The 14,293-nt window shown below is 40.6% G+C and overlaps 1 protein-coding gene across 8 annotated transcripts in view; it reads left to right on the forward strand.

Moving 5' to 3' along the window:
• The first annotated feature begins 831 nt into the window (after nt 1-831).
• DENND1A (DENN domain containing 1A) overlaps nt 832-14,293 on the forward strand; it is a 492,893-nt gene continuing 479,431 nt past the window's right edge. For 6 of the 8 annotated variants that reach the window (XR_006737850.1, XR_006737851.1, XR_006737852.1 and 3 more), the window contains exon 1: nt 989-1,079. Coding sequence is in view for 4 of the 8 variants with exons in the window: in XM_045563077.1 (XP_045419033.1) it covers nt 1,063-1,079 (17 nt within the window). In the remaining 4 variants the exon portion in view is untranslated. Of the gene's footprint in view, nt 1,080-14,293 lie in introns of all 8 variants that reach the window. The other 2 variants (XM_045563071.1, XM_045563073.1) reach the window with 1 other exon arrangement.

The raw sequence follows: 14,293 nt of genomic DNA on the forward strand, positions 1-14,293 counted from the left end.
CTCATTAAAGGGTAGCTAATGGTAGCTGTCATTATGGCTTCCTTTGTGATCCCTCCAGGCCTAGAGGGTATGAAATTGGGGTGTTCATGAAAGTGAGCCCCAAGGGGGAGCAGGGGTAGGTAGCGGGATGGTGATCTTAGCTCTCAAATACTTCCCTTTGTGTTGAGTTAATCTCTATCAGGAACTGTGTGGTAACAAGAGGTTTCTGTATTGGAGTTCCCAAAATGGCTGACAAAGGGAGGCAGAGGTCCTCAAGGTGGGGCAGAGCTGAGCCACCACGTAAGTCCTGTGAAGCCCCCAGGTGGCTTTCGTGTGGGCATGTGGGGTCTCCTTAAAGGTCCAGGGGAGAAGAAAGGGCCTTCGTCGAGGATCATCTGGGGACGTGGGTGGGGTGATGAAGAGGGTCCATAAATGACTTACTGGAAGGGAGGGATTTTTCAAACGTGTTTTCGTCGAGGCCTGAGTGGGAGACAAATTATCTCGATACGAGAGCTACTGGATGGGAGGACTCCACAGGGGAGGAATGGGTGAAGGTTTCTTCGGGAGGGCTCGAGGGTCTTCATGATAGGGTTAAGGTCTCTTCAGGGGGCCGGCAGGTGGAGGTTTCTCCGGGAGAACAGCGGGTGGAGGTCTGTAGGGGCTCGCACCAGGAAGCCGAGGTCCTCGGAGAACTCGCTCAGGGTCACCGGCGAGGCAAGCGCGCTTCCTGGACCACGGCGGCCCCGCCTCCCGCCAGCGGACTACATTTCCCAGCAGCGCCCGCGAGCGGCGGCGGCGGCGGCAGCGCGCGCGGGCGGGTGGGGGCGGCAGTGTGAGAGGCGGAGGGGGCGGCGCGCGCCGGGGACGCGCGCCGGCGACCATGGCGTTTGCCGGGCTCGAGCGAGTACTTTAACCCCTGGAGGCGGCGGCGGCGGCGAGGGAGCGAGCCTCGAACGGGCGGGCCCCAGCCTGAGGGAAGGGAGGAAGGGGCGGGGAGAGCGCCAGAGGGAGGCCGGCGGCGGTGGGCGGGCGGGCAGCGCAGCGCCGAGCGGGGCCGCGGGCCCATGAGGAGGCCCGGGGACCATGGGCTCCAGGATCAAGTGAGTGCGGCCGGGCCGGGCGCGGGGCGGCGAGGCCAGGCAAGGGCTGCAGGCCGCGAGCCGCGCGGGGGACTTGTTGCCGGGACCAGAGGGGCGCCCCGCGTGCCGGCGTCACGTGGGGAGGGGGACGGTTGCCATGGCGATCCAGGGAGGCGCGGGGGTGGGGTGCCCGCGGGCTGCAGGGGCTCCGGTGGTCAGGTGTCCCCTTCTCACCTGAGGGTGGGAACAGCTGAGATTACAAGGTGGCCCACCTCTCCGGGTTTACAGAGAGCCCCTGAAAATGGTCATGTAACTGCTGGGAGGGGGAGTGGGAAATCTCTGGAAGCAACTCCCAGACGGGTGTGTTTGGTGCGCCCCTGAGAGTTGGCAGGTCCTGAGAGGTGGCAGTCTGGCTGCTTGAGGCCTGCAGCCCCCGCAGAAGTCGCGTGAGGTTCTCAGAGGGAGGGGCCCCTCATGGATTTAAGGTCTCGATGGCCTGGGGAGGAAGGCCCTTCTCCTATTTCTCCCTCTTATCTGTGAAAGTCTCCGCACAGTAAGGGCCAAAGGCTATGAAGGAAGATGCCGCTGTTGTAACTGAGCACCTGATGTTGATAATGGTTGGGAAGGCTTTGTTATCCAATCTGGCAGATTCCCTCACTCATTGATTCACCTGGAGTCCCCGGTGAGGAGTTAGTTTTCCGGGCAAATTGTTGATACATCTAACTTCAGAACCTATGAAACATTGTTGCCTTCCTTCTAGACAGAGAAGTTGACTTCGCGAAGTGCAACTTTTATGCAGTCCAATTTGGGTGTGTTGCTTTGAGCTCTATCTCTCCACTCAGCCAGGTCTTCTTCTGGCCTCTCCCTTCCTCAGCCCCAGAACAGGAGATGCTTTATCTCTAATTACTAACAAATGTTCACTTTTTCCCTATGACTAATAGAATTGTTTAAGGGCATTAAAAAACAAAGTTGACAACATTGGCTGTTCCGTAAAACAATTTTCACAGAACGTTTTAAACCCCCTTACAGGAAAGTCTGTGGAATGTGTTTATTTCAGCATTTTGAGAATCGTGCTAGGGAAGTTTGAAAGGAGAAGGGCCTTAAGGGTGAAATCTAATAATTATTTAAACATTGCATCTCATGTCCAGATAATGCCTATGCAGTGTGACTCTTGCCCAGCCTTGCAGTCCCCTGAGTGGTTAGGCTTCCCATTTACAAAACGTGTCTGATATGTGCTGCAGCAGACTTGAGACATCTGTTAAATGAAACAGGAAAAGTTTGCTTATGATGATGAAAATGGAAGAATTGGATGAGCACTCTGTTAATTCTTTATTTTTGTGGTAATGAGAAAAAAAAAGTTAGAAGCATGTTCCAAACAAGAGCTTGAGAGGCTTGGGAGGTAAAAAGATGTAGTTTGCGAAGCATTGGGATTAAAGAGGCACTCCAAGTTTAGCTCTTGCTTCCAAATAAGAGTTGTAAACTTGGATTTCAATAGCACTTAGAAACACTTTCCGAAAGCCACCTTAGAGTCGCAGAGTATGCACGAGGACACTTACCCTTCTTGTAAAAGAAAAGTTCAGAAACTTGCCTGACTTGAGGCAGTGTCAGAACCAGCAATAAAATCCAACAAGTAGAAGTTCCGATGATTAGCCATCCAGTTTCTTTTGCTCTTTAAGGTAGCAGGTTGACAAATACATTTCTCAAGTGTTTTATGGAACCCATCACTGTAATTCTGAGCACTTGGGCAAGGGAATTTACTAAGGCATGAAATTGTATTAAGCGTGAAATTAGTATGAAGAATAGCCTAATTGATCTTGAAACTAGACTGCTCTGTGATAAAAACTTAGGCTTGGGAAATATGTTAGCTTGTGAAATGGAAAGAAAATATGAAAAGAGAAGTTAAGAAAAGTAGTTGTGATTTATAGTTACTGTTGATTATGCAACTTCTGCCTGCAGCTAGGAAGGGTGATGGACAGGTTGAGAGAAAACTGTCCTCTTAGGTGCTGCCCTAGTTGTTGGAGAAAACAGAGCTTTGGTTGCTACTGGCCATTCCATCCTGGCAGGGCAGAACAGAACACTCAAGGTGTTCACCTGGCCGAGGTGAAATCTAAGTGTGCAGGCTCCATTGTGTAGGACAGTCTTGGGGGTGGGGGCTCCCTGTGTTTTTTCTTGCTTATCTCTGATGTGGCTGAGTCAGAAGGACAGTGTGGAATCAGATTTAGGTTCAAATTCCAGCTCTTTTTCATGCTAACTATGAAACTTTGCAGACTACCTCTTTCAACCTTAGTTTCCCTGAGGGCAAAATGATGAGGACTATGTCCAGGTTGGTCCTTAGGAGCAATAAACACAGCATAAACATGAGTGCCAGGCACACATTTAAACTCTGTAATTAGGGTTTTTTTTTCACCTTCTCTATCAAAAGACTATGAACATCTGTATTTTATACTAGAAATATGAGAGAAAGCTATGTTTCAGGTAATGGAGAAAGTTTTAATGATCAGGGAATTAGATTGATAACATGCAGAGCAGAACTTAACATTGTCTGATTATTAAAAAATAAAAGTTGATTAAAAACAATATGTGTAATTATGAAACTGGTGTCTTTTGTGTGATCAGTGGTGAAGCATGTGTGTTGCTAGGCACAGGTGTTGAGATTTAGTTCTTGATCACACTTCCCTTTCAAGCTAAGCCTGGTTGAGCACAATATGTCAGGCACCATGGTAATGGTTGATGTGAACCATTTCATCAAAACCTCACAACTGTCCAGTGGTGTAGATGCTATTTGTTAGCCACTATTTTTCAGATGAGAGAATGGGAGTTGATAGGCCTAAGATGTTTGCCTTGATGCCACGTCCCCATTGCTACACTCCCCCAGGCTAGGCCAGGTGCCCCTGGTCCATGTGTCTGTGGCCCCTTATGATTAGCACGGTCATAATACTAAATCTAGTTCCTTGTCTGTCTCCCATACTAATTTGGACATAAACTTTTTGAGAGCACAGACTCTCTCATTTGTCTTTGAGTTCCCTGTGTCACCCTCAGTGCTTGGCACATGGTTGTGTAAGAAATTGGCTAGAATCTGAATTAAGATCCTAAGACTGAGTTGACTACACATAGACTTAAAAGAACAACATGCTATTTGAACCCTTGAGGAGAAAGAGTTTTTATATTTTATAAGTTTTTAAGCCAAATTGCACTGGTCTAGGAAGACCTTTGAGTATTTAGTTCATGTTCATTTTAATAAAGGAACATTATCTTGCCTCAAACCAAACATCTAATTGACAAAGGAAAGAAAAGGTCTCAGTATGCAGGTAGCACCCTGGAAACCTAAACCTTAAACCTGAGCAGACGTTTATCTAGAGGGATAAAATTGCAGTGGTAACTGACAGTCTTCGACAGGTACGTTTAAATCTTATTTAGTGTTTGAGTGATCCCAGTGGACTGGAATGTGGTTAATATGAAACAATTTAACTGATAATGCAGACACACAGCAGGAAACTGTGTGGCAGTTTAATATTGCTTGTGGTGACATCCTAGAAATTGCTTCCAGGCACCAAATGCAGGAAGTGGGTTGTAAGTAATCGAAGGAAGTATTCTAAGTGAGTTTGAAGAAACCTGACATTTATGGACTCAGAGAAAAGCCATACTCTTAAGATTTGGAGGCAGAGGGACAGGACAGGGCAACTGATTTGGCTTTGTGATGGTGTTTATTCTGCGTTCGCCTGTATACCTGTCTTCTGTCCCTGTCAGACTGTGACCTCTTTGAGGTTGGTGACCAAGAAATTTATCCATTTATTCATTAATCACCTAATATATAACTAAGAAGAATGTCAAGCACATATTAGACACTTAATAAATGTTAGCCATTATTACTATTATCATCATAATTAGTAGTAGCAGTGTGCCTGGCAGTGTGCTAAGTACTAGGGACACAAAGATGAAAAGATTTTTCTTTGCTTTAATGCTTTCTAAAGTAGTAGAAATAAATGTAAAACAAAAACAACCCCCACCTGCTTCTCTCCCCACCAAAAAGCCCGGGTATAATACAATAAGATAATTGCTATGATGGAGATGCAGCCAGTGATGAATGGATGAGTAAATGAGGGAGAGACTGTCTTGGGGCAGGGGTGTCAAGAAAGGAGGGCTTCACCAAGGAGATGTTTTAGCTGAGAGATGAGCAAGGGTGTGGAAGGGGTAGGGGTGGTGATGGTGGCAGTAGTAGTATCAATAGGGGATCCAGCATATGTGAGAACATGGCATATTAGGGAGATAAGAAATTGCTGTATTAGGTACTTAAATGCCAGAATGTTAGACATTGGGAATTATAAAGGTGAATGATTTGGATCCATTCCTATTCTCAGGGTGCTTACAGCCTGGTGGACCTGCCAGATAAAAAGGCAGGTAAATTAGTGTAAATCTATGTGGATGTGCTATAAAGGAAGGAAACCAGATGCTGAGAAAATAATGGGAGCAGCTGTTCTATTTTAGATGGAGTGGCAAGGGAAGGCCTCACTGTGGGGATGACATTTGAGCTGAGACTTAAAGAATGAGGAGGTATTAGTCATGTAGACAGACTAGGCAAGACTTTTTATTCCAGGCAAAGGGTGGAGCATGCACAAAGTCCTCAAGGCAAGGAAACCCTAGACATATTTCAGGAACTGACAAAAAGCTGGTGATTTTGAGTAGTGACTGATAGCAGAGAGGATTGAGGAGAGGTCAGAGACTGAGCCTGAAGCAGGGCCTTGTAGGTCATGGTAATCTGAAAACTGATTTATTAAGATATGATTCACGTATTATAAAATTTATTCTCTTAAAGCATACAGTTAAATTTTTTTTAGTATATTCACAAAAGTATGATTGATAATCACTATCTAATTCCAGAATGTTTTCATCACCCCAGAAAGAAATCTCATACCTGTTAGTAAGTAGTAGTAATCATTCACCATTTTCCCAAACCCTTCAGCCCTAGGCTGTCACTAATCTATTTTTAGTTGCTGTAGATTTGTCTATTCGGGGCATTTCATATAATTGGAATCATATATAATAACCCTTTCTGTCTGGCTTCTTTCACTTAACGATTTCAAGATTTATCCATGTTGAGGGCATGTATGAGTGTTTCATTACTTTTTATTGCTGAATAATATTCTATTATATGGATATACCACATATTACTCATCTATGTATCAGTTGTTAGGTAGTTGAGTTGTTTCCACTTTTTTGCTATTATGAATAATGTTGCTATGAACATTTTGTATGGATATAATGTTTTCATTTCTCCTAGGTATACACCTAGGAGTGGAATTGCTGGGTGGTATGGTAACTCTTTTTAACATTTTGAGGAACTGCTAAAATTGTTTTCCAAAGCACCTGTACCACTTTACACAAAGTGGTTTTGATTTGGCCCAAATGAGTTGTATAGAAAAGAAAAGATCAGCATAGACAGACATAGGTTTCTCAGAAGGGGCTGGGACTTGAACAGAAAGAAAGGGGAGATTTGGGGAAGGGAGGAGGAATTCCTAAAGGAAGAATAGTGGAAGTTATATGGCTTGAAAGTGAGGGTTAAACCCATCTCATTGTTTCCAGGTATAGAGAAGCAGCCTTGGCTTCTTAAGATAACTCTTCAGTCTTTTTTTTGACTGTTCTTTAATGGATCCCATTGCTAAAATGCATAACAGACTTGCTTCTTCTTGAGGCCTGTTGTGGAGCACAGCTGACATATGTCTCTGCTTTGTGACGTGACTAGGAGTTGAAATGTGACTTCCTCTCCCGGCCTTCTCCCTCTAATCCCTCATCTCCTCTTCCTTCTCCCTGCCACAATGCTTCCCTCCCAGTCCTCTGTAGGAGACTGTAGAAAGACTTGGGGGGTTGGAATGAAAGTCTCCTTGGAGTCCAAACTGTCCCTTATTAGTGCCCAGAGTTAGCCACTTGGAGCTGGAGCCAAATGTATTGGTGCTATTCCATCATTCTGCTCTTAGCCATTGCAGTCAACTTGGAGGGGGTTGTCTGACAGACAGGAAGGTTGAAATAGAGAAGGTAAAGCCTGGAGTATTGTTCTAGGAAAATGTTTGCATTCAACTATTAAATCTGTGTAAGTTCCTGGCTGGAGTTCTGGTTGCAGTTGGAAAGGTTCAGCCTTTTTCCTGGCCCTAGGGGGTACTAATCTCTGGGTTTTCAACATCCGTTTTGCTTAAAAGGGCTTTGTTAGGACATGGAAGGATAAACAAGAAAGAAAAATAGACAAAAGAAAAAAAACAAAGTCAATCTCCTCTACTTTTATTGGAATCCATACTCAATTCTTTCCAGGTATTTAGAACTTGAAAAGGAGCCAAATAAAGTAACAAAAGTTATGTTCAAAATGTATATATTCCTATAGAAAAGATAGGTGACATTCTAAAAGTTCATTTTTGTAAGTTGGTTATGGCATTTAGAATGCACTTTTCTTCTAGAGGTACTGTTATGTGCAAATCAGCAACTGTCAAGGGCAAGGACATTCTAGACAGAGGGAACTGTGTGTGCAAAAGTCATAGGGAGATAAAAGGTATAGCTGAAATATAGGATACAAGGATAAAGATTACAGGAGAGGAAGTTGAAAAAGTAGGCTTGTATCATTGGGACATGATGCCATTGAAGGGTTGAGTTGGGGATGTAGATGTAATATGATCAGATTGGAGTTTTTAGGTATATTACCCTGGCAGCAGTTTAGAGCAGTGATATTCCTCGCTTGTGCAAAATGATCCATTGGAATATGAGAAGAATATATTAGAACTCTTATCAACCTTCACAATTTGTTTCTGTATTTTCTAATGTATAAGTATAGCAAGGTATTAATTTATAAATAAATATACACATATTAGATGTGTGCTCAACTTTTTCCTGATAGGAAGAACACATGGAAAAAAAATGGGAGGCCCCTGAATTATGGAACTGTGTAATAGTTTATACTGCAGAAGATCAAGGCCTGAAGCAAGGATTTTGCAGTGGAAAGAAAAGATAGGGATTTGAGAAAGATTCTAGGTAGAATTGACAAGACTTGGTGACAAATTACATGCAAGAGGAAAGAGAAGAATCAAAGATGACTTACCAAGGGTAGCAAAATTATATTATAAGTGGGGTGTTTGTAAGGTGAGGACTAGTTATATAATGTGTTAGCTTTTCTGAGGAGAAGTGAAAAGTTATAATTGGGGGAAGGCATTGTAGTTTGCATTGAGAAAGGAAGGAATCTTTAAAGTCCCCGTAGTGAATGTGTGTGCTTTGTTTGATAAGTTGAGACTTAAAGTGGGCTGAACCAAGTTGCTGAAGGGAAATCTGTCCATGGTAGATTTAGAGAGAGGGAGGGGAACAGCACCTTTTGAACTCACTTTAGCCACAGGAAAGGCTTCAGGGATGTTGCATTCACCTAGCCTGGGCTGTATGAATAAATGGAAAGAAGGAAATCAATCTAGAGAAGATGCTGTTTGACTCCAAGGAAACAGTTCTTATATTTTAGGGTGTGAAAGGGACTAGGGGGATGTGGGTGTTCGAGTTTTATGTCCCCAGAACTACACACAGTCCCCCTCTGAGTTCTAAATTTCTGAGCCTCAGTTTTTTTTTTTCATTTATAAAAGGAAGCTAATAAATTCACCTATATGGTGGTTGTGAGGATTAAAAGAGATCTTGTGTCTAGCCCTCAACAGAGATATGACTGCTTAATAAATGGGAGCTATCATTAATATTAATATTGCTTGGAGAGGATGAAACACACAGTTTGAACAACGTGGAATTAAAAAAAAAAGTAAAAAAAAAGCAAGTGTGTTCCTTTTTATAGTGGTGTAGTTTAATTGTTATTATTATTTTTATTTATTTATTTATTTATTTTATTTTATTTTTTTTTGAGACAGAGTCTCACTTTGTTGCCCGGGCTAGAGTGAGTGCCGTGGCATCAGCCTAGCTCACAGCAACCGCAAACTCCTGGGCTTAAGCGATTCTCCTGCCTCAGCCTCCCGAGTAGCTGGGACTACAGGCATGAGCCACCATGCCCGGCTAATTTTTTTGTATATATATTTTTAGTTGGCCAGATAATTTCTTTCTATTTTTGGTAGAGACGGGGTCTCACTCTTGCTCAGGCTGGTCTTGAACCCCTGACCTCGAGCTATCCACCTGCCTCGGCCTCCCAGAGCTAGGATTACAGGCATGAGCCACCACGCCCGGCCTAATTGTTATTATTATTTTTAAAACAAAGTATTTGCTTCCTTTTGGTGAGAATGTTAGTATGATGTATAGTATATTTCACTGAATTTATCTGAAGGATTGAGATCCTGATATACACAAAGCACTATTCCTCTTGCTAGTTGGGGAGAAAGGAAGCCTATCTATAGTCTGCTAGGAGAGAAAAGACAAGCATGCAACTGATTAGAATTATAACATTTAAGTACATTTTGTGCCTCCTATCTCATAAATCATGTTGGAAATTATTTAGTTTTATAAAGGATTTACACAAATAATTTATATTTATCTCTGTTTAGCTGGCACTGCTGCTCAGTCTTTTTAACATAATTTTTAATTTTTTTAATTTTGGAAAATTTTAAACATCTATAAAAGTTAGAATAGTATAATGAACCCCCAAATTCCCATCAACCAGTTTCAACACTTATTCATTTATGACTTACCTAGTTTCATTTATAGTTAACTGACTGTAACTCCCTCCTTCCTTCTCCACTCCTGGGTTATTTTGAAGCAAATCCCAGATGTCATATCATTCTTAAATACTTCCATATGTGTTTCTAAAAAATAGATATCCTTCTTAAAAAACATAGCAACATCATAACGTCTACAAAATTAACAAAAATTCCTTAATATTGTCTAATATCCAGTTAGTGTCCAAAGTTTTTTAGTTATATCAATTTTTTTTAAACAGTAAATTTGTTTGAATCAACTAAGTTCATAGATTTCAATTTCTTGGTATGTATTTCATATGTCTTTTTTCCCTTCTGTGTAATTTGTTTTTTGAATAAGTGAGTTATTTGTCCTATGTAGTTTCTGTTGCAGCCTATGGTTTGTTTAATGTGTTCTTCTGTCCCCTTTATTTCCTATACATTGGTAGTCAGATTAAGTGACTTGATCAGATTCAAGTTCATTTTCTTGGCCAAAATAGTTAAAAAGTGGTGATGGGTACTTCCATCAGGAGGCAGGTTATGTGTGGTTATCTCTTTTTGATCCATTAATTTACTAGGGGTTGTCAAATGGTAATATTTTGTTTCTATCATTTCTTGTTCATATTAGCTGGAATACTGTAGAAAGAAAAACTTCCCCATATCAATCATTTGGTTATTCTGAGGTACAGTTCAAATAGGAAAGGGAGGATTAATGCTTGAATCCCTTTATTGGTTTTTCAAACAGTTTCCTAGCATTTTCCAAAGGTGACTGACTGATTTGGGGGGTGGAGGTGGGAATGTCACTTTAAATGCATATATTTAAACCTATTTGCTGTATTTCAATCTACTGTAGCTATTATCCTCATTGATGTTTAATTTGTCCTATCTTTGTCCAGTGGGAACTTCTTCGAGTGAACTCTGAAGTCCTTTTCTATTTTTTTGAGATGGGATCTTGCTATGTTGCCCAGGCTGGTTTCCAACTATTGGCCTCTAGCCATCCTCTGACCTCAGCCTCCAGAGTTGCTGGGATTACAGGCATGCACCACCACACCCAGCTGCTCTGAAGTCCTTCTGATAGGATCCCAACAGTTTCTAATAGAATAGCTCCCTTGAAGAGGTTTCAGGCTTATTGTCTGTGTTTCCTGCTCTAGACCTATATTTTACTGTTTCTCTGAGGAGTCCTGGTTCCTTTTGGTGGGAAATAATATTAGAGATCACAGCCTGGGTTTTAGGACTTTGGGTGGTTGGGGAGGAAGGTTTGCTACTAGATCAGTCATAATTTCTAGGCTTCTCCAGGGGTCAGAATTAGGAAATTGCATGTGTATACATGTGTGTATTTTTAAAGGAAAATTGCATTGTATGTTCATATTGCTATTTCCATTTCTAGACTATAGCAATTTTATTTAACCTCATCATTCTTACATCCAATATCCCACATCAATACCAAAAGCCTTGGGTTCCAACAGCACCAGGATAATTACTCTTTTTCTTTATCCCACACAATACCCAGACAACTCAACAGCAGTACCAACATTACCACCAACAGTAGGATCACTGAAAACAGTTATATATATTTTTTTTTAATTTGGCAATTCTTTTTGTCCTTAGGATATATTTCACTAGGAATGTATAGTCAAATTACTGTTTTAAAACCAGGAGAAATAGTTTTCTCTGTGGTTATGTCACCAACTCAATACATAGGTTTAAAAATTTTTTTCTTTCACTCTTTTGGGATTGCCTTTTAAAAATAATTTTGTTTTATCATTACAAAAAATGATTGCCTTTTAAATTTAATTTGGTTTTATAATTACATATTTATATTGTGTCAAAGCCAAATCTACAAAACAAATGTATTCATAAAAGTCTAGCTTCTGTCCCTTCCTGTTACTTTGTTACTTCCCTGTCCATAAGTAACTAGTTGTTTTTAGGTTTTTATTTGTTCTTCCATTAAAAAAAAAAAAAGCACATATAATACATACGTATATTCACACCCCCTATTGCCAGGCCCTCAGATAAGTGGTAGCATTCTGTGTGCACTTTTCTCCCTTTGACTTTTCTCATTTTATAATATATACTGTAAAGAGATCATGCCTGGCAACATATAGCAATCATCCTCATTTCTCTTTAGGACAGCAGTAGTACTTCATTGGATGGATAGACTGTGTTTTATATAACCAGTCTCATAGTGATGGGCATTTAGGTTGCTTCTAGTCTTTTGTTATTACAAATGTTGCAGTGATCAATAGTGTTGTATGTGTGCTTTTTTGTATTTTTACCATTATACCATTGAGATAGATTCCTAAAAGTAGGATTGCTGGGTAAGTTTATATGTAAAGTTGCTAGATAATTGTCAAATTCTTCTCCATGGGGATTGTGCCAATTCATATTCCCACATGAGTGCTGGTTGCCTTTCAGCTTCAACAGTGTGCTTGTCGAACTTTAAAAATTATTTTAATCAAAGTTATAAATGCACATGGTAACAGATCAAACAGTTCATAAGAGCTTGTGATGAGCAGCAGTCCTCTACCCTGCTCTTCTGCAGCCCCACTCTTCAGAGACAAATTCTGTTAACTGATCCTATTTTTAGTTCTTCTTCATAACCCTCTGTTAATTAACTTTAGACACTTATCTGTTGACTTCCTGAAATGAAAGATGAGTAGTGTTATAGTACTTCTCTCTTTTCTTCATCCAATGTTTTATATATTTATATTACTTTAATTCTTATAATATTCTTTATTCCGTTAACTTTCAACACTGTCTCTTGACTCCACACTTTGTAAGGGGAAGGGTTTTTCCCTACCTCTTTCTTCTGCCATCTCTAAACTATATTTTTAGATTTATATGGTCATTTCAATTTTGATGTATGATCAGAACCAAGACTTCAATGATTTATCCTTAGGTTAATTCTAAAAATAGAATGTTATTATGAATATTTAAATATAAGCATTTAACTCCACTAGACCAGGTAGGGAGTTAGAAAAACATTTTCTTCCCATTTGAAGGAGAATGGGTCATATGAACGTTTTTCTTACAGTCCATCCAGAATTTGAAATTATTCTAAACTTCTTTTGTATCATATCTAAATTAAAAAAAAGTTTTACATTTATTTGTACAAAGTTGCAAAGGTGGACACCAGCCTTGTATTTCTTTACAGCCCAGGGGATCATACATGTATTTCATTCTTGTCTTGGCTGATAGAAACCTCTACTTTGCAACCTTTGTGGGGGCCTACGTACCTTTGGGGCCTGGTGACATCTGAATTTTTAAAAAATAGTATTCTTTCTCTTCTTCTTCCTCTCCCTTTTCCTGAGTTTCTAGATCTCTTTTTTCTCTTGTATTATTTACTTTTATCATATCTGTAATTTTTTTGTAACTTGAACTCATATTTGTGATACTGTTGAGGCTTCTTTTCAGATCTGTAGCTGAAGAACTGGTTCATATTCGTTGTTCCCAGTTGAATTCCTAGTGACTGACAGGTATTTGCACTATTGGGGTAGAATTTTATTTCCTCGGTGCCTGATATATTTTGAACTAATGACTTACAAAAGAAACTGAAATTCCTAGAGTGTGTTCCATTAGAGTTTTTTCTTGTCTCTGTTCTCACTGCACTTTTTCTGTATAATCACTAATACAAATGTAACTAATTTTAAAAGTAACTCAAGAGATTAGGTAGCTTTCCCCACTTATTAAAGTGTGTGTATGATCCATGAGTATAGCCAAGATTGAAGGGTAAAATGATTGAAGGTGGAAGGCAGATTAACCTGCTATAATATAAGAGAGGTAATGAGGGCTGCTATTTGGATATTTTCGTTTGCTTTCCATGATGTTGCCTTTAGTTTAAGAGTCCAGGTGTCAGTGAGAATTGTCAAGAAGTAGTATCAGAAGATTAGAAGGTCTTCACTACCAGATGATGGTGACTCTAAAGTTCGTAGCCTGGGTGACTGGGAGAAAAACATGGTAGAACTAGGATCAAAAATAGGGAAATTGAGATTTTCTGGGGAAATAAATGATTGGTTTAATTTGGGTTATATTAAATATAAGGTTACTACCCATAGGGAACTTTTGAAGGGCAGTTGACATTTGGACCTGAAGCTCATGAGAGAGGTGGGAACTGAAGATGTAGTTTGGGAATCAATTGCAAAGTGGGGAGTAGTGGGAGCCAAAGAAGCTGCATAACTCTTTATTTAGCAGGAGGGTAGAGGGCATCTCACATCCAAAATGCAAACATCTAGTCTTGTTGCTTTATGTACTCATCTCTCCTTCACTGTTGTCCTCTTGGTCCAGGGCACCATCCTCTCCTATATTAGTGCCTGTAATTCCTCCTGGCTGAGTTCTTTCTACAACTTTGCCTCCAAATTTAGTCCAATTTCTGTACAGTTATCCAGGTTGAGCCTCCCAAAAGGGCAAATCTGATCATGTCAGTTGACTGCTTAAAATCCTTCAGGTGCTCCCCATACTTCCAGATTAAAATGCACACACCTAACACGGCTTACAAGGCCCTTTGAGACCTTAACTCTGCCTGTTAATATTAAGGTAATGACTAACGTTTATTGAACTCTTTTGAACATTAGTACTCATTCTAAGTACTTTACATGTGTTATCTCATGG

This window comes from Lemur catta, chromosome 10 (assembly GCF_020740605.2).
Source record: "Lemur catta isolate mLemCat1 chromosome 10, mLemCat1.pri, whole genome shotgun sequence".
In the NCBI taxonomy this organism is placed as follows: Eukaryota; Metazoa; Chordata; class Mammalia; order Primates; family Lemuridae; genus Lemur; species Lemur catta.